The sequence below is a fragment of the Argentina anserina genome, chromosome 2 (assembly GCF_933775445.1).
Source record: "Argentina anserina chromosome 2, drPotAnse1.1, whole genome shotgun sequence".
NCBI lineage: Eukaryota > Viridiplantae > Streptophyta > Magnoliopsida > Rosales > Rosaceae > Argentina > Argentina anserina.
This window is the reverse complement of record NC_065873.1, coordinates 12,927,723-12,951,859: the sequence shown is the minus strand read 5'-3', so window position 1 is coordinate 12,951,859 and position 24,137 is coordinate 12,927,723. Positions and strand designations below refer to the sequence as shown.

Below are 24,137 nucleotides of genomic sequence, written 5' to 3'. Positions count from 1 at the left end.
ATGTCATTTCATTAGTCTTTTAGGAATTACAAGAAATGACAATAGAAATTCAGATTATTACACACCTTCAGGTTATGCTCACTGATATATTCATCTTCTCCATCTGAGCTTTCTTGATCTAATGAATCTGAATTAGATCCACTAAAGTCATATTCTTCCCCTGACTCAGAGTTTTCTGATTCTATGTTTCACACTATCTCACTTGTGATGTTTCAAATGTTCTTTTAACAGTAAAACTGGCTCCAGAATTGATTTGTAATCACCACTTTTCGCTTGTGATCTATGATATTGATATGTAAACCATTTTCCGGTGATTCTTACTATTTCTGTAAGATGAGATTCCCATAAGAACTTATGTTTTTTTTTTCATATTCAATCATTTGTGGATTTTAGATCACAGTTTGTTGGAGAAGGAAATCATTTCCTATCAAAACATCAACTCTTTAACTTTCACATTGCCAAATGACTTTGACTATAAAGTTCCCTCCACCTAGAGAAATATTAACATTGCAAGTCATAGTGTCCATGATTATCTCATGCTCTTCCATAAAAACTCCAGTGATAGATCTCAGAGCCTTTTCCTAATATTCATCGGGGATGACATATCTTCTAGCTAAAGTATATCCTGAGACACTGTCGATGAATGCATGCAAGTTGTATTTTCTTGTATTTGAGAAACTTTAATCCTACGGTAATGTAGTTGTTGAATGTGCTAGTCTGAACTTGTTTGATTTGTTCGTCTTTTATTTGTGTAGCATGCAACTCCATGAAAGGATTGATTCTTTCAGTGATAGGTTTTTTTATGAGATGATCTATTATGTCTCCAACAGTATTGACAGACTCTCTTAATTTCTTTTTCTGACTTAATGAAGTTACCAACCTCATCTTTTCTAAGTCTTCTTCAAATCTGACATTTTTCAACTCCTCTTCTTGTTTTATTGAATCATAGAACTCTTTATGTTCTTGTTCTACAAAAATATGGGGTTCATTTTATCCTGTTCTACGTCTTAACTCTGCTATGAAGTATTCTTGATGAGTTTCTCCCGTATCTTCACATTAAATTGGATCAACTCACTTTTTGCACATTTACAGCAATCACAAGTGAATTTTCCTAGATTGGGATGGAAATAACTGATAATATCAATATTATCCTTTTCCACTTGAGAAGTTGTAACACAAAGTTGTCTTTTTCCAATTCGTCTTCTTCTGAACATTCTGAAGAAGTATTTTCTTGCTCATCTTTGGATGGGTACTCAAGAGAATAAATTAAATCATTCTCTTCATCAGAAAAGGCAATCTCAAACTCTTCTGCTTTGCATAGCCAACATTTTGCATTTCTTTAATTCTCTAGAAGAACATGAAAATTTCTTTTTCTTTTTCTTGAAAAATATTTTTCGAGGAGTAGATTTTCCTTTTTATGCCTTAAGGCCCTCTGTTTAATCTTTTCCGAAATATATACTTCTTTCTAGAAGAGAAATTATTTCATGCTTTGTTATTAGAGAATTTCTTTTTGTATTTTCTTGTTGTGTGACATTCTCATTGTGTAGGAGTTTCCAATATCTTAGACACATGTTTTCAACTCCTTTGAGTTGTTTCTTTGCAATTTTGGATTTTATGTTCCCTACACATTACTTCCTTAGGAGATCTGTGACTCTTTCTACAATCATCCTACTGTAAAGAATGGTAAGGGATTTTCTTCTAGAGATTGTGTTACTGCATCGTTCCATGGTTATGTAATTTTATATAGTAGGTCCTCACCAGATTTTCATTATCTATGTTTCTAATGGTGCAGTACTGATCGGAGCACAAAGTGTGACGTTCTTAATATGTTTATGCTATATTCTTACTCTTTGTTACCTCTTATTTAGTATGTTTTAGTTTCTTTTGTATGAATAAGTGTCTAGGTAGAGCTTATATCAATTATGAGTGAATTGATGATGAAATCATGCTAAGTGTTAAAAATCCTTGTTGAGATATGATTTCTTGTTCGAGTAGGATTCATCATTTCCTATTTCTTTGTTCTAACGTACTTATTCTTATTAGGATATATAAATCCATGTTGGAGGAGGAAAGCAATCCTAGTTCCATAAGGAAAGAGAAGAAGATATGCACTTAAAAGTCCAATCCATATGTAGACACAAGAAATTTAATGAAGTAAATCATTTTTATTAAATGATTAAATCGACCAAGAACCTGACAAACTTGCACACGTGCCCCAAAAGTCAACAAAGTCAGTACGGACCCGAATAAAATTCGCGTCAGCACATAAACGAATGATCGTAATCAAAGCTACGTGATTCCGACTTTAATTGGAAATTAAATGTCATTGACGATCGAAATGGTAATCGGGCATTTAATTAAATTAATAAATTTCTTTATAGTTACAATTAAATCAATTATTTGAATCTTGATTATTTAAATTAATCAGAAAATACATATTGATTTAATTATACAACTAAAGAAATATTATTATTTTAATATCATTAAAATATTCTATAAATAGAATATTCTTGACATTATAAATACCCCTTTCAATATAAAGAGATAGGGAGATTTTTAAATTGGAGAAGAAGAAGAGAGCAGTATAACTCTCGAAAAATCCCGAAGTCTCCCAAATCCACGAAGAATCATCAAGCTACCAAATCGCTTGTTCTTCATCAAATCCAAATCCAAACTCAAGTCCACGAAGAATCATCAAGCGGCCAAATCGCTCGTTCTTCATCAAATCAAATCCAAATCAAACTCAAATTCTCAAGATCAAGTGCACATCACCCTTGAGCCAAGTCATATACGGAGATAGAATCAGAGGAGTTCACAAAGATTATAACCCCGCGCTTGCTATTCAATAAATCACACTTTATTTGTACATGTGTCTGCATTCTTTTTTGTTTTCAGATTCGCGTTCTACAAATTGGCACGCCCAGTGGGACATTTTTGTCCTCTCATCTCCTTCTCCGAAAAAATCTTCAAATCCGTTGGTGCGATGGTTTCCAAGAACAACCAAGCCGTCCTAACGAAGAAATCCAAGTCCACAACCACGAGGTCAAGCGGAGAGGCCGAGCCGGTCAAGAAGTCCAAACAAACATCCTCCAAATTAAAGAGTGAACCGATTGCCCTTGTCACCCGGAGCATGGGTAGAGCTCAACCCACGACATTCATGGCATTTGCTAGTAAGCCTCGTCAACCAGTCATCACCTTGGAGTAGGGGTGGACTTTTAGACACCGAAAAACCGAAACCGAATAAAATCGATCTATCGGTTCCGGTTTTACATCAAATTGAATAGTTCGGTTTCGGTTTGCGGTTTCGTCCGTGTAAAAAACCGATCAAACCGAACCGAATTGAATCGACATATATGTATTTAATCATTAATATTTAATATAGTAATAGGTGTATATCATGTTTTTATTGACTAAGAATTACATACGATATACATGATTTTACATGATAATGGCCTCGAAATGTCTAACTTAATTGCTCACAGTCTTTAACTCATTAAATATTACGTTTGGTTAATACTCTATCGTAACTTTGTTGATTTTATTTGTTGTTTCTAATTTATTGCAATCTAGTTTACTTATTTACTACTTTGAAGTACTAAACTTGTAGCTTACTACTTTATTTTGATTGTAACTTTTTTTTTAAGTCAAGTGTGAAAAGTTATTACAAATGATAAGTTATTAACCGAAACCGAACCGAACCGAACCGAATTATAGATTAACCGAAACCGTGGTTAATAGATATTTTTTTCGGTTTCGGTTTTGAGAAATACAAAACCGAGACCTCGGTTTCGGTTTTCGGTTAATGCTTTTAAACCGAACCGATGGAACCGAGTCCACCCCTACCTTGGAGAGCTTGGGAGCAATAAAGCATGCATCTCAAAGTGGGAAGAAGCAAGTGTCAAAGGAGGATGAGCCAAATGAGCAATCTCTTCTACCCGTTCATGGTGATGGCCCTATCCTGGAAGATGTTTTCTCTGATGACGAATCAAGCACGGTGTCATACCATGGAAGTCCCAAAGAAGATGGCGATAACTTTCATTCTATGGCACATGAATCCTCTTCTGACAATGCGCAGGTTTTGGTGACGGGGGCATCCACAATCGAGGAGCAACTCTCCAATTTGTTGGAGATGGTTGACAAGCTCACCCGAACAGTTGAAGAAAAGGATGTGCAAATCGTTGAGCTCTATAGCAAGTTGGAAGATCACAATGATGAGAACTCCACCAAGTCGCTCGTTCTTCATCAAATCAAATCCAAATCAAACTCAAATTCTCAAGATCAAGTGCACGTCACCCTTGAACCAAGTCATATACGGAGATAGAATCAGAGGAGTTCACAAAGATTGTAACCCCGCGCTTGATATTCAATAAATCACACTTTATTTGTACACGTGTCTGCATTCTTTTTGTTTTCAGATTCGCGTTCTACACCATGCAAGAATCAAAATGCTGTTAAGATTCGTAGTCCAACTTTGACGGGCTCCCCTGGATAGCTCCGATCGAATTAGAAGACGTACCTTATATGGATAGAAATATGTGTGAGTCTAATTTCTGTAGGATTTGGAATCAAATCAATATCTTATTCCTACATGGAGATATGACTGAATCATTACTTGGAGGTCCAGTGAGCTCGGCGGAATTATCTCAGCCATTGATTTGCTTTTGATCCAAGGGTTGTGAGGGAAGGTTGGGACCTTGTTTCTCCTATGTATTGAGGCATGAATATATATATCAGAAGAGAAAAAACCCAAAATGATACTTGAAGTATCGTGAAAGGTATTTTTTGGTACCTACGAATTTTTGTTACCCGAAATGGTACCTGAACTATTGCACCGTTACCCAATATGGTACATCCGTTAGTTTCTCCGTTAAATTGATGATGTGACATGTATTTAGAGTTTTTTTTTACCAAATATAGTAAAGTCTCGTTAAATGATACCCGATTAAATAATAACCTCGCTAAAATAAATTTTTTTTCCGGTCTCAACTCAGAGCCAACGTGTTAAAGTAATAATTCACTAAATTTATAAGATAATAGAAGTTCGAAAATTTATTTAGATAGACCCCATCAAATATAAAAATTATTAGTGTCATAATTTATATAATAAATTTTAAATTTATGAGGATTTCATTAAAAAATTAATTAACATAATCATCATCAAACAATATAATATTTTGAACAATGTTATACATAAAACATAGTATATTTAATAAGGTATACGTAATAAATTAAACAATGTAAGTAAAAACGTTTTTCTTCGACAAAATGAAACAAAATATTTATAATAAGTTATAAATAAATTAATAGATTATTAATTTATTGATATATTAATATATCGCTAAATTAATAGATTTTATCAATTCCGAGACTATGAATTTATAGAGGTTTTACTGTAAGTAATAGGAAAAATAATAATTTTAAAATTAATTTTCTTATTATTGCTAAACAAATATATATACTAAAACTTGTGTTATGTTTTGTGATACAAGAGTTGATTTTCCTCTTAAAATTACAAATTTCATAAAAAATATTGTAAATAAATTTGCAAATAATATAGGTATGATTTATCAAGTCTAACAAGTTTTCAGTCAGTTTGGTGAATTTGTGAGATTTTTGTTTTAAAAAGATAGGAAATTAAAAAAATTGTGTATAGACCATTTTGTCCTTCTAAATACATGTCACATCATCAATTTAACGGAGAAACTAACGGAGGTACCATATTGGGTAACGGTGAAATAGTTCATGTACCATTTCGGGTAACAAAAATTTGTAGGTACCAAAAAATACATTTTACGATACTTCATGTATCATTTTGGGTATTTTCCCTATATTAGAATCACCATAAATTGATGCACCAAAGAATGTGAAAGAAGACATGCAGCAAATTAATGAGAAGAGGTAAGAAAGTGAAAGAAGGCATGTAGTAAATTAATGAGAAGAGGTAAGAAAATTCAAACAAGGCTGCAACAATTAAGACTTTTGATGCCTCCCTAATTCAAATGAAGAAATTTGTAAGAAATCAGCATTAAAGGAGGAAGAAGATATGTAATTAATGTACAATCCTTATAGAAATTAGAATTATGGCAATGCAGATCATCCAACTTTGACGGGTTCCCCTGGACAGCTCACAATGACTCAAAAAATACATGATATATGGATGGAAAGCTACGGAAGTCTAGTTGAAAATGCCAGTTGGAATCACCTCAATATCTATTTTCTAGAAAGAGTTATGGCCAAAACAAGACACAAAAGTCAGATCTGCCGAATTGAGAAAATCTAGGAAACCTCAACCAATTTGGTTTCAACTTTGTGGATTTTGTGGCCAGCCTCCTTTAGATTTCTTCCTCTCTATATAGCACCTCATTTCCATAGAAAAACATCATCAACCTTGCACACAAGTATAGCCAAAGCTTTGCCCAAACACTTTCATTCACCAAAAACCATAGAATTCGAATTCACCACCCTTCACCATATTTTCTGTCCAAAACTTGGGAGCCTAGGATATCATACTCTTGAAGATTTCGTGCTACTTTTGTAAGGAACCTTGGGAGGAGAATTATAAAGTGTAACTCTATGATCTTCATATTTAGTTTTTGAGTTTTTATGTTCTTGTTCTGGGATGATTTATATTTAGGTTTTGTTAAAGTTATTTTTATTCTTGTCTATGAGATATTTGTAACTTTTGAATGACATGATGAATTAAGGTTTTCGATTTTAATTCAATTATTTTAGGTTTTATGCCACGAGTTTCTGTTTATTTATGTGCTTAATTAATTTTTGGTATGTTCTTATATTGCATGTGTGATTAAGACAAGTAGTTGATGTCGCATATGTTAATCATTCAAAGTTAAAAACGATTTTGATACAAGTAGTTGATTAATTGTTTGTCCCCTTTGTTCCTCTACCGATTATGATCTTAAGTTCGACATTGGATAGGTGATTTAAATATGTTGATTTCTCTTTGTGATACGTAATTGCATGATGAATTGGTATGTTAGATTTCGTGGCAAGACAAGCAGTTGAGCTCGATAATATCCATGTATTAGGAACCAAGTAGGAACTTGATGCATGATCCAATTTTAGATGAACTATGATACTTACGGCATGAACATGATTGAGAGTAGATTTTGTTACCTTTGTTCTTATGTTATTTGTTTGGTAATTGCTTATGTGTTGGTTGGTTGATCACATGTATATATTAGTTTAGGTTTATTTTCTGTTTGATCCGAATATATCTCAAATGTTTTAAACTCTTATGAATTCGTTGTTAAATGTTTGTGATTCTTTACCCTGGTTGGATCTCCGGTTTGTGAATGATACCCTCTTACTTTTATACTACTAACGATGCTTATAAGGTTAATATTGATCTCGAGTAATCGAATCGATCAAGTAGTAATTTTGAAATTCATTTGTGTATTGTTCAAAATACCTCATGTTACAAATGTTGAGTTTCTGAATATTTGCCTTGGTCTTTTCTTTTGACTGCTCGCTATGTCCCGTAACATCTTTGCAGAATTGGGCATAAATAGGACATGCAAAATCTAAAGGATCGTTGGTTTGAGCCAATTTAGCTGCCCAATTAGACCATTGAGTGCTCCTCTTAAAGGACTAATACCACTTCTGGACTATTTCGATCAGAGTCGACTCGTAATAGGCATGAGCTTCATGGTATTCATATTTTGACAATGCCAGAGCTTGGGTTAGCCTTAAGCTAGCCTCCCAATTATCTATAGCTTTTCTTTTATCTTCGACTTAATCCAAGTCTAAATATACTCATCTTTCAGATACCGATTGTCCCCATTTAGGTTCAATATGAATGAACTTTTGAGAATTCTTTTATCCATGTTTTCCTATATGAGCTAATGTTTTAGGAAGTTTGATTATATTTTCTCTTATGATTTTCGTGGGGTAGTTCGTGATATTCTGAACTACTGTACTTCTGTGAGGAGTGTTTGTACTCATGATAGAGGGTTCACAGACTCTGGCTTAGCTTCTTGATAAGGAAGAATATTTCTTCTGGGTTTTATTTTGACCTAAGAAATATTTTTCATTATTTCTAATTCCTCCACTGACTTACAAGTCTCTGCTCGTGCATATAGCCTCTTTGTTCTTCAGACCTGAGCATCTTTGTATGTCTTTTTGTATCTTCTTCCTCAAATGATTCTTCGAGGAATGTAGATGACTTGGTTCCCGAAGTGTTTCCTTCTTCATAACTGGAAAATGACTGTCTATGAAACTATAGGCTTATCTTTCCTCCCATGTCTTCAGAGATTGAAGCATTAGTATTCTCTACTTGGTTGATTGGAAGTGTCAGATTTCATTCTCTTGGAAATGTCACTTCATTCCATTTTGTGACATGCTTCTGCTTTGTATGATCTCTTAGATTTGTGAGGATGGATGTAGTGATCTCGGGACTGTTAAGAAACTTAGTATTAGGGGCTACATTCGAGCTCATAAGCTTATAATAGATTCAGTAATCTATGACAAGCTCTATCATTCCTCTTTTCATAGAAATTACATATGTCTTTATTCTCAATTGAAGCAGTGTGGTGCATCTCTGAGGTGAGTGGTAAAGTTTCAAAAAACATTGAAGTATGCTACTTGATTGCATTGGGAGGCTTCCACTGTTCCTAATAGACATTTCTTGAAATTAGTTACATGTCATCTTGCATGACACATATGACAAATGCTAGGAGTTTTATTCCTACTTGTACTGCTCCAATATGTATATATGAATAACCCTTTTGAATTGCTTCACCAACTTCCTTCTGAGTTATCAACGTGATATATGTTTCTCCACCTGTTGCTGGGACAGCTAGTTCAAGAATCTTGAACCTATGAGAATCTAAAAGGAAAGAACTTGTTTTTTTATAGATCTCATTGGGTTTGAATTTAGGAACTGATACTTCCTGTATGCTTGATTATATCTCATTATATTCAAATTCTTGAGCATTGATGAGTTGTACATGAATTGTACTTCTCTTGCTTAATACTTTGCTTAACATCTTCATGTTCATTTTTTTAGTGGAATTGGAGGATTTCCATGTAAGAAGTTTAGGTTCACTCAATTTAAGTTTGCTTTCTTCTTTTGGAGAAGATGGTATGATTACTAGCTACATTTAGAGCTAGTTGTTCCTCATCAATTTTTTTCTATACTAGTTTCAACTTTCATCTTTTCTACACTTTTTTGTAGATGTGAGAGTTTAAGGTTTAACTCTCTGAATTGTCCTTAAAATTCCATACATATCTCTTGGAGATAAGTAATATTATAGTTCTGCTGGTGAATTATGGTTTTTATATTTTAAGCAAGAGCCTCTGATGTAGGGATATATAAGCTTTTGGCTTCTTTGTCCTTTTTTTCTGACTTTTACCTCAACTCTTTGGTTCATCATATTCAGATGATTAGAGCTTCTAGATGCTCTTTCAAGGTTTTCTGAGTCCTTAGTTCGAACACTTGTTCTTAAATGTTGTTAGCAAGAGTTTCCATTCGAACTAACTTCTTTTCAATATCTAGTAGATGTTTTTCTTTGAGGTAATCAAGTTTTATTTCGAGCCTTCCGATTCTTGAATTTATTTATTCAAATTGGTTGACCTTGAGATGAAATCTCTCAAGTTGTTCAAGCAGCTTTTTTGCAGTCTTCTTCCTGGATAGATGATTTAGGAATTCCACCAAACTTAGTCATGATGGGTCAAGTTCCTTGACTCCTAATTATCGCTGAAAATGAGAAACTTCATTGTAGAGTATATTTAGTACTCTTTAAGCGTACTCTATTGATTATTGGTCTTCTTGAATATGTCTTGAATGAAAGTAAATTTGCCACCTATCAGAATCTTTTGTAATACAAAATGACTGATAATTTTTTAGGTTGGATTCTCTCTTATTAGTTAAGGGAAACTTCAACCATAAGCTCTATTTGGGGTGCTATTTTTATTTTAGCACCCTTTATTGCACTATTTATATAGGACTCATTTCTCAATCTCCAACAATGATGTGCTATATTGGGTGTTATATACACAATTATTGATTAAAATATGATTTTGAGTGTTATATGAAGATATTATGACATAGTTGAATTGATGCGGGCCATGCACTATTGAAGTCTTGGTCTTGGAAAATTACTAGATATAAGACTTAGTTTAGGTCCAAGTTCTATTAAACCAAACCAAACCCCTTAAAATAAGATGTTGGAGATGGAAAGTTCTATTTTAAAACCAAAACCAACGTTTAGCACCATTGTTGGAGTTGCCCTAAGAGAAGCAAATTTTGTGGTATAAACCTTTTTGCCTACCTGCTCTTAAGCAAAGCAGACTATGATACCAAATAGGGTGGATCTAACAAATGCTCAAAATGTTTAAGGGTTCCTAATCTTCTTCGAAAACTTCTTTGAGGACTTTGATATTTTCTCTAGTCTCGTAGATTCTACGTTGGACTCTATAAATAATATCCTAGTAATTTTTTTTGTTTTTCTATGAAGGCTATCTATGTATTTTATTAGTTTTTTTTATATATTTTTCTTTTTCTTCTTGGAGCTCTTTTAAAGAAAATTTTGCAAAAGCTAAAAGTTCAAGTCTATAAACTATTAAATTTGCAATAATGAAAAAAAAATTAACTATTTTCCTTCGAGAAAAGGAATAATTTATATATCTGTAATAAGTTAAGTTAACAAATTCAGAATTCAAGGCCCACTATGCTCCGTCAAAATTTTTGAGATTTTACCTAAATAGTGCTTAAGATAAAAATACATAGGTAAATAGTGTGAATAGTGTGAATAGTGGACGCTCTATTATTTGCAGTGATGCACTACACACGAATCCATGCAGGAAGTAGAAGCTAAGCTAACTTAATCGAAGGTACAAATATAACTTAGATTTCCACTGTTTAGCCATGTCATGCTTCATGCATTGCATTGATTTCTAATTTTTCCACTTGTAATGCTTAATAACAACTTGCTTTTGCTTGCAAATAAATCAATTAAACACAACATTTTTTCCCCTTCAGAATTGGCAATGTCAATGCCACTCTTAATCTGGAGTTGATGAATATTTTATATTATTAATTTATATATTTTCTTAACTTTAGAGAAATTGAATTCTTGACTTGACCTAATTTAATCTATTTTTTTATATACTTCCTCACCACTTTGGCTAATATGTATTGAAGATTATATAACTAGTTGTATATTTTCATATCAAAGTGACATATCACTAATCAAGTCAATCAGAATAAAGGGCCAACATAACATATACGTGATTTGATATTTTTTGGGATAATTTATCTTAAAATGTTTGTTTTTACAATACTTTTTTTTTGTTAATGAAGAGTTTATGAATACATCTCCTTGATACTATTTGAGATTTTTTTTTTTCTAGAAGTCAATTATAATTAGTGGTTTAGGCTTCATGGTCCTTGCTTTTGACTATTCCATTAATTAATGAATGTTTGAGGTCAGATCCATATCAGACCCAAAAAAAAAAGGTGGATCCATACCACCGAGAGAAGGTATACTTATTTTATTTTGATGTAAAAGAAGAATGTCAAAAACAAATGAATGAGATTACAAACTAAATAAAAGATCAAATACCTTGATTGAAAAAATATATATGCTAAGAAATAACTATAATATCGTTGAGACCGCTTGACACAATACTCACATTATTTAGAAGTTAGTGCTTCAATTAATCAATAGCTCGTGAGTGTGGATGAGATATCAAAAAGGAAGTTGTACAAGCTCAAGTTACAGTTATTAACTATATTTTTCTTATGATGGAACCAGAATAGATTCAATCAATTGTGTTAATCATGGTAGCTCATGGTGAATTTAGATTGTGATATTGTCATCTCAAAGTATATATATTGGTGCCAAGGAAGAGGGTCTCATTTGTTTCGGAAAGTTAACATTAGGTTCTTGCCTTTGGGATGCAGCAGGAGGAATTTAACATTAGGTTATTGTCATCTAAAAGATTTTTTTTTCTTTTTTTTTTCTAGCACTTATTACTCACAAGATATTAACCAGTAGTACATTTTTTCTTTATTTTTTACTTGACACCCCAATTGTCAATCTTTAACTTCCCACTACCCTCATATTTTCTACACAATTATCTCATTACTAGCATTCTTACATGCAACAAAGCGGCTGTGAAGGACGTGGTCTCGCGTGTGATGTTTTTATCATATAAAATAAAATATAAAATATTTTTAGCAACAATAGTTCAGAAAATGGATGGAATACATGCTCTCATTACCCTTGTTTTCAATCTTATTCTAATTTCTCTATTTTATTTATTTGTTATTTACTATACTAACCATTGTAAATATTATTTCTTTCTTTTTATTATGTCTGAAGTATGGACATTCTCGGAACTTCAATTTATTTGTGAAGTGTTTGACACTAAAAGGGGGTTTCCATTTATAGTAGTAGAAATGGATATATACACATAATTATATTTTGTATATTACCATCCTTTATTTTTAATAGTTTGACAAAACAATTGGTGAAGCTATAGATGTTTGAATTTATACAGTAGATGCTCATAATTGTGATACGACCTGAATCTTTTACAATACCGCGATTACAGAATTATCTTTTTCTCGAAACGAGAGTCGTACTAAGTATGACGACTCTAAAAGTTGATTTTTTGATCTGTAATATTTTCGGAAAAACTTCCTCCACGAAAGTTGTAGGGCTCGTCGAGAGAAATTCGTGGACATGCGGCACGCTTAAATCAGAGTTCATATGAAAATGTTACGAATCAAGAAGTGTGTTGAGCATTTTTGGAAATTAGTATAAATAAGGGGTGAAATATGAAATTGGAAAAGAATTCGAAAAAGTGTTTCGTGCCACTTTTCATCGTAGGAAATCATGTTTTCTTCCCCGACAGCGATCTCTGTCGTCCGATGACTCTGGAGCTCGGGGCCACTGCAAATCGGCGTCATCCTCCCTTCTTATCATGATTCGACCAGAGTTGGACGTCTATTCGAGTTACATCACGAAATCGAATATGAATGGTTATGAGGTTGCACGTTGTGGAATTATTGAACTACGAATGACTTGATCCCTGTTATAGGGTACGTAGGCAGCCCGACCAAGGTTTGGGTGCAGCTACAAATATTCTAGGATAGATTCTTGTTGCTAGATGTGTTGATGCTTTAAGAATTGTGGTTATTTAATGATGGTTGCTATATGATCATATTGTTCGATGATTGTATCACGTTAATTACTCCTATCAGAATTAGGGTTAGGACGGTGAGATTTTTGTCAGGTAAAGGTACGCGGTTAAACGCCGAGTGTTGGGTATTCGATCGAGTTATGGTTTTGGTTATCTCTGTTAGTCGGATTGATTAGCTTTGGCATTTACGAGTGGGACTCGGGAGTACCGGAAGAGAGGGGATGAACCGGGTGTATCGGAAGAGAGGGGATGAACCAGGAGTACCGGAAGAGAGGGGATGGACTGAGGGTACCGGAAGAGTGGGGATGAACCGGGTTTACCGAAAGAGAGGGGTTTAACCAGAGGTACCGGAATAGAGGGGTTGAACCTCAAGGCCGCTCCAAGTCGGTGTGATCCTCCCTTATGGCTGTGATTCGACCAGAGTTGGACGCCAATTCGAGCTGCAACACGAAATCGAATTCGGTGCACTGTTCTGATATTCCCCTGCACTTTCCGGCCACTTCCTGGCCGATTTGGGCTTCGATGCTGTCGTGAAAAAGGTTTATTTTCTGGTGATCTATAACTTTCATGTTGGGGTCGAGTTGATTTGGAGAGGTTGGAGACGGGTGGCTCATGGGGCCCACGGGCAGCCACTGTGGCGGCGCGTGCGGCAGCGCGTGTTGTCATTTTTAGAGCAGTGAGTCACTCCATCATGTAGTATACGTCGATACAAACTTATTGATGTCTTAATTGTTGAATTTGGTTATCGTATGAGGTCGTTAATCTAGATTATCGTTGGTAGTGATAATGTGTTATTGACGTAAGCTTTGTGTTCATTTGATGTTGCGGCTATGTGATTGTGTTGTTTGATAATGATTATGGTGTTGTGTGTTTGTTGGATGATAGTTATGATGATGGTTATGTACGTCGGATGTGATAATGTGTGTGATATACGAATATGAATGGTTATAAGGTTGCGCGTTGTGGAAATATTGAAATACGAATGGTTTGATCCCTGTTATAGGGTACGTAGGCAGTCCGACCGAGGTTTGGGTGCAGCCACAAATATTCTAGGATAGATTCTCGTTGCTAGATGTGTTGATGCTTTAAGAATTGTGGTTATTTAATTATGGTTGTTATATGATCATATTGTTAGATGATTGTATGACGTGAATTACTCCTATGAGAATTAGTGTTAGGACTGTGAGATTTTTGTCAGGTAAAGGTATGCGGTTTAAACGTCGAGTGTTGGGTATTCGTTCGAGTTATGGTTTCAGTTAAATCTGTTAGTTAGATTGATTAGCTTTGGCATTTACGAGTGAGACTCTGAGGTACCATAAGAGAGGGGATGAACCGAGGGTACCAAAAGAGAAGGGATGAACCGGGGGTACCGAAAGAGAGGGGATGAACCGGGGGTACCGAAAGAGAGGGGATGAACCGGGGGTACCGGAAGAGAGGGGTTGAACTGGGGGTACCAGAGGAGAGGGGTTGAACTGAGAGTACCAGAAGAGATGGGATGCACCGAGGATACCAGAAGAGAGGGGTTGAACCGGGGGTACCGGAAGAGAGGGGATGAACCGGAGAAACTGGAAGAGAGAGGATGAACCGGGAGAACCGGAAGGGAGGGGATGAACCAGAAGCGGTATTGATATTACCGAGTTGCTAGAAGAGAGAGGATGTACTAGCAGAGTTCCGATAGAGATTTGAAAAGAGAAGACTAATGACCCGCCGAGTCTCGTGTTTATTTTCTGACTGAACGTCGTTATAAATGTAAATTCACACGGTTCATATATGTATGATTGTTGTGACCCCGTTGTCTTAGTGGGTTAGGCGGTTGAGGTATAAGACGAGTTACGAGCCTTTGGGGTCCAACGAGATTTGGTAACGAACGTGATATACTCCGTCATACTTTTTTAATTATATTTTTAAATTGTAGTTGTGGAGTTGAAAGTTTGGGGCGCATGATGGCGTTGAGGTTAGATTTGAGTTATTGAGAATATCTTTTTGTGCAGGTTGAATTGACTATTTTTAAAAGAGATTATGTTAAAATTTTCGGTATATCTCATTTAAATGTGGTACCCACACGATTTGTTATTAGGACATTTCAATCGGTAGTGTGGAAAATAATTATACACTGTACCCGAGAAATTTGACACGAAACACAATTGGGTTTTGAATTACATACTCTCCAGATTACGTAATCATATTATATTGTTTCGGTCGCAATTAGATTCTCTACTGCCGGAAACACCAAAGCACATGTAGGGACTCACTACCCAACGCCCACGTGAAAGCATACGGAGCCTCCTCGTCTAGAGTACCAACTTCCGCAAGCCCACCATGTCCAAATTAGTCTTTTCCATATTTCCTCCCACAAGCCTCCATCATTCCAGCGTGCCTCACGTCATAATCTCCCCCACACAAACGCAGCATCCCCACCTTCAACATATCCAACGGCCAAAACCACCGCCACCTCGACATCCACACCGTAATGCGGTGCACCGCGGAGCAGGGTATTAGAATCTCTCAGGGACAAACGTGGTTGGTCGGGTAACGGAAGCGGCGGGAGCTGATCAGAAACCCGTAAAAGTCAACCGTCAGGGGCATAACCGTCATTTCGTGTGGCTCAAGTAGGGCGTTTAAACAAAACTAAGACAAGGAAGAGATGGAATAAATAAATGTGGGATTAAGTTTAATAAAGCAGATTAGTTCGTCAAGTGGATTGAATAAAAAGTTCAAGTCCGGGTCTTCTCTCACAAGAGAGAGAGAGAGAGAGAGAGAGAGAGCGAGCAGAACAGAAGAAGAAGAAGAGGAAGACCTGGTTCTGATCTTCAATCTTAAGGCCGTGTTTGGATCGTGTGTTTTGTTAAGTTTCTGGGCTTTCTTGTTGTGTTGGCCCCCACCTGGGATTGGGTTGTCTGATTAGGTAAGGTAGGTTCTTGCTTTGAGGCTCTAAAGAGTGTTGGAAAGTTTGGTTCTTTAAGCGTTTGATGGGCTGTGTTTAGTTTTTGAGTATTAATTTTTTTGATGGGTTATATCTTGGGTATGTGTTGTTGATGTGGGTTGTGAACTAATTTGCATAGTGTTGTGTTTGAGCTTTTTGCTAAGGAAAGTTTTCATCTTTGTGAAGATAAGGAGATCTAAAGTGTTTTCATTTCGTTTTGTTATTCCATTTTGTTTCATTTATTTTTGAATATGTGTGATTGGGGATTGGAAAGGATTGAACTTGTATGGTGATTTTTTCTAGCATTCATGAATGGGTAACTGAATTTATTAACTCGTGTCTGACATTCAAGTTATCGTATTTGCAGGATTTCAAGCACAAGGCTTTCTATCCTTGCTGTTGGTCACCAATCTCTAGAGGACTCGGTGGTGAAGCAATGGTTCATCAACTCTGAGTTTCTGGGTTCGTGTTCACTTCCTGTCTCTCATGTCTCTCATTTAATTGGTTCGAGTGCTAAAGTTTTACAACCTACTTTTATTGTGATTTCTAGTTCAAAAAGAATCCAAGGAAAAAAAGAAACAAAGCAATTTTCGGTTTTATTGACAATAGTTTGTCTCTAGGCTTTTGGATAGCAAGTTTTACTGGTTTAGAGTAACAAGTTATAGACATCCCAAGTTCAATTCCGTAAGGAATACATTTTTATAGGATTCTCGAATTTGAAGTGTTGTCATTGGTATTCTACAGAATAAGAATTTTGGTATTTGCAGTCTGGCTGGTTCGTCAGCTTTAAAATCCAGCAAAAAAATGTATCTGGATAAAGTCTGATACTTTAGGCTGCTTTAGGTCCATGTGTGAGAGTGAGGCTATCTTTGAACAAGAATAATCTCTTTTCTTCCTTTGTGCTTTTTCTGAACCAATCTTCTTTTTTTCTTTCTTTCTTGGTTTTAAGCATTGTAACATGAATTTGAATCCAGTTTCGTTGATTTGCAGCTGTTCCAGTGGAATATAACTTGCGCTCCTGTATTGAAGACATATCTAACATCTGGGGATTTTTGCATGCCAGAGTAAATGTCGTTTCGCAGCATAGTTCGCGATGTAAGAGATGGGTTTGGAAGTTTATCAAGACGAAGTTTTGAGGTGAGATTGACAGGCCATCACAGGGGAAAATCACATGGTTCAGTCCATGAGCTGCATGACCAACCTCTTGTAATCCAGAATAGTCGCTGGGCTAGCCTCCCTCCTGAACTACTCCGAGATGTAATAAAAAGGTTGGAGGCTAGTGAGAGTGTGTGGCCTGCTCGCAAGCATTTTGTTGCCTGTGCTTCAGTGTGCAGGTCATGGAGGGAAATGTGCAAAGAAATCGTCAAAAGTCCTGAATTTTCTGGGAAAATTACTTTCCCACTTTCCCTGAAGCAGGTGAGATCATGGCCTTGTTTATAAGCACTTGATTAAAAGTGAAAGAAAATGAACATGTATATGTCTTAATCTGATTTTATCATTTGCGTTATTTCTACATTCTGGATGCGATTAATTGTTTATTTATAAATGAGAGGTAGTTTTGATTGCTTGTTAGCTGACAAATTGTTGAATTACTGTCTTCTACAGCCAGGATCTCGGGATGGAACAATCCAGTGCTTTATTAAGAGGGACAAATCTAATTTAACCTACCACCTTTACTTGTGCCTTAGTCCTGGTAAAGTCTTTAATAAGAGAGTTGTATTGGGACTAGAATTTTGGAGTTCTATGAGATATTGATGATTAGTAGGATTTTGAAGTATACTTAGGATGTTCTATGTAATTTTTGCTTTGTGCTTTGTATCTTTAAGCAATGTTAAGAAAGTTACGCTTATTTTCTTTTATGAATGTCTATGCCGAAATTAGTGTTGCTCTCTATTGGTAAGAGTGGTTTCTGAAAAATTTAGTCTCTCTTTCTTTTCTTGATAGTAATAGTCGGTCTGTTTTAGTTGATAAGTGTTTTGTATAAGAATATGAAATATTCCAGATTTTAATCTAGAAACTACATCAGAATGAAAATAACAGAAACAGTACTAGATGCAACATAGTATTGAAAATAAAACTTGGCAAGGATACTAAAATATGCTATAAATGTGTAGTTGATTCACTCTGATATGTAGTTGATTGGCTCTATCTAAACCTCCTAGTATTGGGCATATAGTTAATTTGTGCCGTCTATGCTTGAATACATTGTGTGACGATAACTTCTCTATGAACTTTCTAGAACATAATTTGCACCTTGATGACTTATTGCATAAGATTTTATGTTAGATCCTCTGTTGACCATTGGCATACTGTTGCAGCCTTGCTCGTTGAAAATGGAAAATTTCTTTTGTCTGCTAAGCGAACACGAAGAACTACTTGCACAGAGTATGTGATCTCCATGGATGCTGATAACATATCAAGATCAACTAACAAATACATTGGGAAACTGAGGTGGGTTTTTGTCCATATTCTTTGAAGTGATTACTGTATGTTGAAATTCATATATTAGTGATGCCAGATTGCCATAATAGACTATGATAAACTGTAAGGAAATGTTGAAACATGTGCCATTTTGCAACATTAATTAAACTCCGCATGAAACTGTAATCAAATTTTCTGCGGGCTTGGACTGAAAGGTGATTTTGTGCTAATAATATTATATTGCTGGAATCTGTGTATGCTAGTGTAAATGTCAACATTTAATGGTATTTTAACTCTGCTAAACAGTTAAATTTATAGATATGCAGTATTTCACCATGCTTGAGAGTTCATGTAGTTTCCATCTTGTTTATACTAATTCGTATCTGACATTCTTCTCCTTGTTCCAGGTCCAATTTTTTAGGCACCAAGTTCATTATATATGATACCCAACCTCCATACAACAATGCTCAGCTCTCCCCACCTGGCCGAAGCCGTCGGTTTAACTCAAAAAAGGTTTCTCCCAAGGTGCCTACTGGCAGCTACAACATTGCACAAGTCACATATGAGTTGAATGTGCTCGGCACTAGGGGTCCACGCAGGATGCACTGCAGCATGCACTCAATCCCTGCCTCATCCCTTGAGCCTGGTGGCTCTGTCCCAGGCCAGCCTGAGCTTCTCCAGCGCTCCCTTGAGGACTCATTCCGGAGCATTTCCTTCTCAAAATCAATTGATACTTCAACTGAGTTCAGCAGTGCTCGATTTTCTGATATTGGGGGGTCATCACGTTATGAAGCGGAGGGAAAAGAGAGGCCATTGGTTCTTCGGAACAAGGCACCGAGATGGCATGAACAGTTGCAGTGTTGGTGCCTAAACTTCCGGGGGCGGGTGACTGTTGCCTCAGTCAAAAACTTTCAGTTGATAGCTGCAACGACACAATCTACTGCTGGTGCACCAACACCCTCACAGCCCCCGCAGCCAGCCCCATCAGACCACGACAAGGTCATACTTCAGTTTGGTAAAGTTGGCAAGGATATGTTTACAATGGACTACCGGTATCCTTTGTCTGCATTTCAAGCCTTTGCGATCTGCTTGAGTAGCTTTGACACCAAATTAGCATGTGAATAGAAGAGATTACGTCAAGAAATAGAATGTTGTAATTGGTTTCTTTTTCATCTTTTCTAGGACCTTTCATAGGTTGTTTGTTGTATCAAAAGCCACTGCAGAACAAAATCAGTGCACCACTAGTGGGAGGGGCCTCTCTCCCTGGTCATCTTTTTTGTTTTTAGTTTCTTATTTTAATTTTTTTCCTCTCCTGTCAAGACTTTGTTGTTCTATTATATGCTGTGAAGTGAAACTTTGTAGATTAGGTTCTCTAATCGGCTGGAACGGATGGGACATCCATTTTCTCTGAGAACTGAAGCTAGAACTGCAGAGAGGATCTGCAATTTAGTTAAATCGAACAGGAGGATGGCTGTTGGTCAGTTTCTGAACTACTGACCAAATCTGAAGTCGTGTTATAGCTTAGGGTTGGGGACGAAGTACAGTGAAGTTAGGCCTATTTTATAGCCTAGAGTTGGTTCATGAACTACTCTGGGTAGTATTGTTGTCGATTGAATAAACCAAGCTTAGTGGTTAACTTTCAAGTCTAGGATTGTTTTACAGCTTCATAGGGAAGATCAATACCAGGTTGGCCTAGATAGGCAGTGCCTAGTTCCTTTACTAGTATCGCATTGCTGCACTTCCTTTTGATTGAACTGCATCCCTTGCATTCCCGATCGAGCGAATTTGTTTGTGGATTTGTGGAGTGAAGTTCCTATCATGCAAGTTGGTTTCATTCTATTTTCTTGCTTTCTAGTGTGTTCTTGAGGGGGAGTGAGTTATTATTGGGCATAATGATCATTTTAGGCCAAAGATGATCAATTTCGGTTGCTTTTGGGGTTGAACTATTTGGAATGGTCATTATTTTCCATTCTTGACTGCATCAATGACACTGGTATATATATGACTTCACTCAAAGACACTGGTACTTTGAAAGCTGTTATTTTCAACTTGTTTGTAGAGAAGTAAACTTTGCGACCTACAATGCCTCACAAACATTGCTTACACATATTAGAATTCTTGAAGTGTGGCCGCTTAGGTCAAGTTGTGCTAGAGACTTTGATCGAACAAACAAAAAACTCAAATACTACAACGAGTCCAAGTCCAGCTTTTTATCCGATTTCTAGAATCTGTTTTTGCCTGCGGTAGTTTTTTCACTCGCACATGTTAGTGCTCATCATTCTTATCTGGGCAGTGACGGATAGCTCGATTCTATTCAGTGGGTAGCAGTTGAATAGCTTTAGTGTATCATTTGCCTTTATACAGCAAAACTGAATTCGTCCTTGGAGAAGGATTGTCTGTTTCACTCGATGGCAGGATGAATGTTGTCGTTCTGGTAGATCTTGTATCAAGTCGACGGATGATTTTGGAATTGTTGGATGATAGAACCTCATCTTGAACTTTCGTCTCGATACACACAGGCATGAGAGATTGAGAACAATAGGCTGGTTGTATTCGGAATCAAATTAATGGAAGGATTTTTTTTCGTGATGACCATTTGAAGAAGATAACATGACTTCTTCCATACATGTTTTTCCAAGAGCTGCTTTCAAACTCCATCACATAGCAAACTCTACATCAAGAACTTCACCCATGCCTTCTCGCTCGAGTCCTTAAAAACACGTACTGTCAGCTAGATAGAGCTTTCAGAGCAACGAGGCCATCATCTTCAGTCTCCAGTTTTCCAATATTTCAGCTGCTTACAATATCTCAACCATTCCATGACGCCTGAGCTTCGCTTCACATCTCTGCCTTAATACCAACTGCTAGCAGACTGTGGTAGTGAATTTTTATATGACTTTACCTCTGGAATATATGAGATTCGGTTCCGCATTGGTCTGAACTATGGAAATCTAATATATGGTAGAAAAGCGATACGTGATATATGCAAATACATGATAACTTAGATAATCTGAGTCCTCAAGTGCTCAACCAGGGATGTGTCCTAGCATAACAATGCAACTCCAAGGACCATATCATACGAAGGAAGGCCGTCCACCTACAGTCCTTCTGCCTCACTTGATCACCAAATGGAGACTTCAGCTCACTTGGAATAAGTAGAATAACCACTTAGAATCACAGCAAAGCTATGAAATCAGTACTGCATGCAGTACGTGTACGTACGATTTTCAGCCATGTCACATCGTACGTACCTCATCGTTTCAATTCTCAGAGTTTCTCCGTCACTATTTCCTGGAATGTGATCACCATTGTTTGCAAGTCAATAATGTTTTAGGCACGTATACTTCCAAGTTTTAAATTAATCGAGCGACCAAGTCGTCGATCAACATGTTTAATGATAATTCACAAATGACATGCTTCCAACGATCGAGATACCTCTATTAACATCTTTTCCGGATTCCGGAATGACATATACAGAATCTTATAAATTACCTCAAATAATATTGATCCTTTGATTCCTTTCGTTGATTATTTTCCAATTTTTTTTAATAAGCTTGTATTCAATCCTTTAACAATCCTCTAGTTCAATTCCCAGATCACTCGATCAGGTACTCCGGTCCGGTAAACAGAAGGTCGACGACTCATCTCAGGATATTATTTATTTTGTTGCTCCGTATACTTCCATTTGTTTCAATTAAAAGGAAATAGTTGTGTACGTATCTACTCTATATATCTAGATTTACGGTTAGGGTTAGGGTTTTGAAAGGATGGTGGGGGGAGCAGCAAGGTATCGGGCGAGGGTGAAGAAGAGGCTGGAAAAGCAGGAGGAGGAGGCCAAGAGGCTGTATATCTGTACTAATGAGTTCTCTGGGCGAGGCAAGATTGGATACCGTGTTCAGTACATCCGATTGAGCGACTTGTACCAATTTCTAGATACCCCGATCCCCATGCTTTCTTCCAAACTCCTACACCAAGCAAGTTGATTTTCTACACGGCCCCCAGCTTCCCTGCAAAATGAGTTTTGGTGTGTTTGGCTCTCGAATTGTTCTGGCCGGCGGCAAGTTTTGGTATGGTTGAGACTCAACGGGAAAGCTCCCGACATCGGCCAATGTTTTGGACATTAAGGAAGCCCGGCCACCCTAAGTTCATCAGCAGCAGTAGCACAAGTGCTGACTCTAGCACTGCTAAACCCAACTGGGTGATACCGGAATTGGAAGTAGGCAAGTAGCTAGTTCTAATCCGTGGCTGGGCGAGATCAATGGTAAGCTGTATACTCTCTCTGATGATTGCTCTGGAGATCCGGAATTTGACGTATTATTAGCCAACCCCCAAGACCCCAATGACGAGCCAGAATGGTATCCTCTTCCCCGTCCTCCGATTCTGCCTTTTTGGGATGATTTAGGAGAAGTTCATTGATCATTTACATGTGTGTTAAATCCGGGGGATCGAGCATTTCGTAACCTTATATTCCGGCGTGTCAACTCAGTGAGACCTGCTCACAACAAGTCAAAGGTCAAATTGCCAGCGGTGCGCCGGCCTTCGACCTTTCGAAGCTTAAGTTTAATGGGGTTCTCACAAAAAAGTCACATTTGAGTGATGTAATTATAAAAAAGTCACTAACAATTTATAAATTATAAAAAAGTCAATCTTTTAAATCTCTTAAACAGTTGCCCTCATAGTTTATTATACTTACAGACTTGCCACTAGTTTTAATTCGCTACAGTTTCGAGCAGACACCGTCTCCTCCTTATTCATCAACATCGGAAATCTGACTTCAAACTCGGGCCACCGATTGGAGGCTCGCCTTTCTCCGCCAAACCTCCATCAATCTCAACGACTCTTCGGCTGCCGCCACCATGACTCTTCAGCTCCAGGTTCTTGGAGGTCATCTGTAACGAGCACGGCGTCAGGCCCATCTCCAGCTCCAAAGGTCATCTTCTCCACCACCACAATGCAACGATACTAAACATCAGCTTTTGGAAAAGCAATTTTTCATTGATGAAGAGATTAGAGAACCCATGTCAACCTATCCCTGGCCTTCATCACCAGACGCTCAATTCGATTCTTAGCATGATAACAAGCGATGGGGCAGTTATCGGTAAACCTAGATTCCAGCGAGGAAATGAATTATCTTCGGAAATTGTGGGATTACGCTCGACTCGATAAGGTGAGTAAAATCTCACATATTTACGAATCTACCCTTGCGGTGATTCTAAGATATTTGCAAGAGTTTTTAATACTGAAATACGACATGTATACAATATAATGGATTCTATATATATTGTATAAATGATAATATGTACATATATATATAATTTGCTATATTGTATACTGTTATGAATTCATCTGGATTAGGTCAATTTGATGACAAGCATATGAGTTTAATATTGAAATTGTTAAACGTTTTGTCTTCGGACGTGTTTATAAATTATGACATGTATAAGATATAATGAATTATATATATATATATCGTACAAATGGTAAATAAATACATATATATATATATATATAGTTTGCTATATAATATACTGTTATGATTTTATTGTGATTTTGATTTGTACAATATGATGTGAGATTATTGTACGTGATTTTTAACATTGAGATTGTTAAAATGTGAATTGTCTTC

At 36.5% G+C, this 24,137-nt stretch overlaps 1 protein-coding gene across 2 annotated transcripts; it reads left to right on the top strand.

Moving 5' to 3' along the window:
- Nucleotides 1–15,894: 15,894 nt before the first annotated feature.
- Nucleotides 15,895–19,897, top strand: LOC126784779 (tubby-like F-box protein 8). Of its 2 annotated transcripts, none has more exons than XM_050510285.1 (6): nt 15,895–16,072; nt 16,458–16,552; nt 17,081–17,506; nt 17,696–17,783; nt 18,409–18,541; nt 18,919–19,897. In XM_050510285.1, exons 3-6 carry the CDS (start codon nt 17,159–17,161, stop codon nt 19,634–19,636), a joined length of 1,287 nt encoding a protein of 428 aa, XP_050366242.1. In that variant the 5' UTR covers nt 15,895–16,072; nt 16,458–16,552; nt 17,081–17,158; the 3' UTR covers nt 19,637–19,897. The 2 variants fall into 2 exon arrangements, with proteins under 2 accessions (XP_050366242.1, XP_050366243.1); XM_050510286.1 differs by having other exon boundaries at nt 15,895–16,077.
- The last annotated feature ends 4,240 nt before the right edge of the window (nt 19,898–24,137 follow it).

Excerpts from the sequence above, each read along its gene's own strand:
- LOC126784779 (XM_050510285.1), top strand. The coding sequence starts at position 17,159 with ATGTCGTTTCGCAGCATAGTTCGCGATGTAAGAGATGGGTTTGGAAGT. Across the intron at positions 17,507-17,695 it reads TCCCACTTTCCCTGAAGCAG|CCAGGATCTCGGGATGGAAC; the intron begins GTGAGATCATGG and ends TGTCTTCTACAG. Across the intron at positions 18,542-18,918 it reads AAATACATTGGGAAACTGAG|GTCCAATTTTTTAGGCACCA; the intron begins GTGGGTTTTTGT and ends TCCTTGTTCCAG.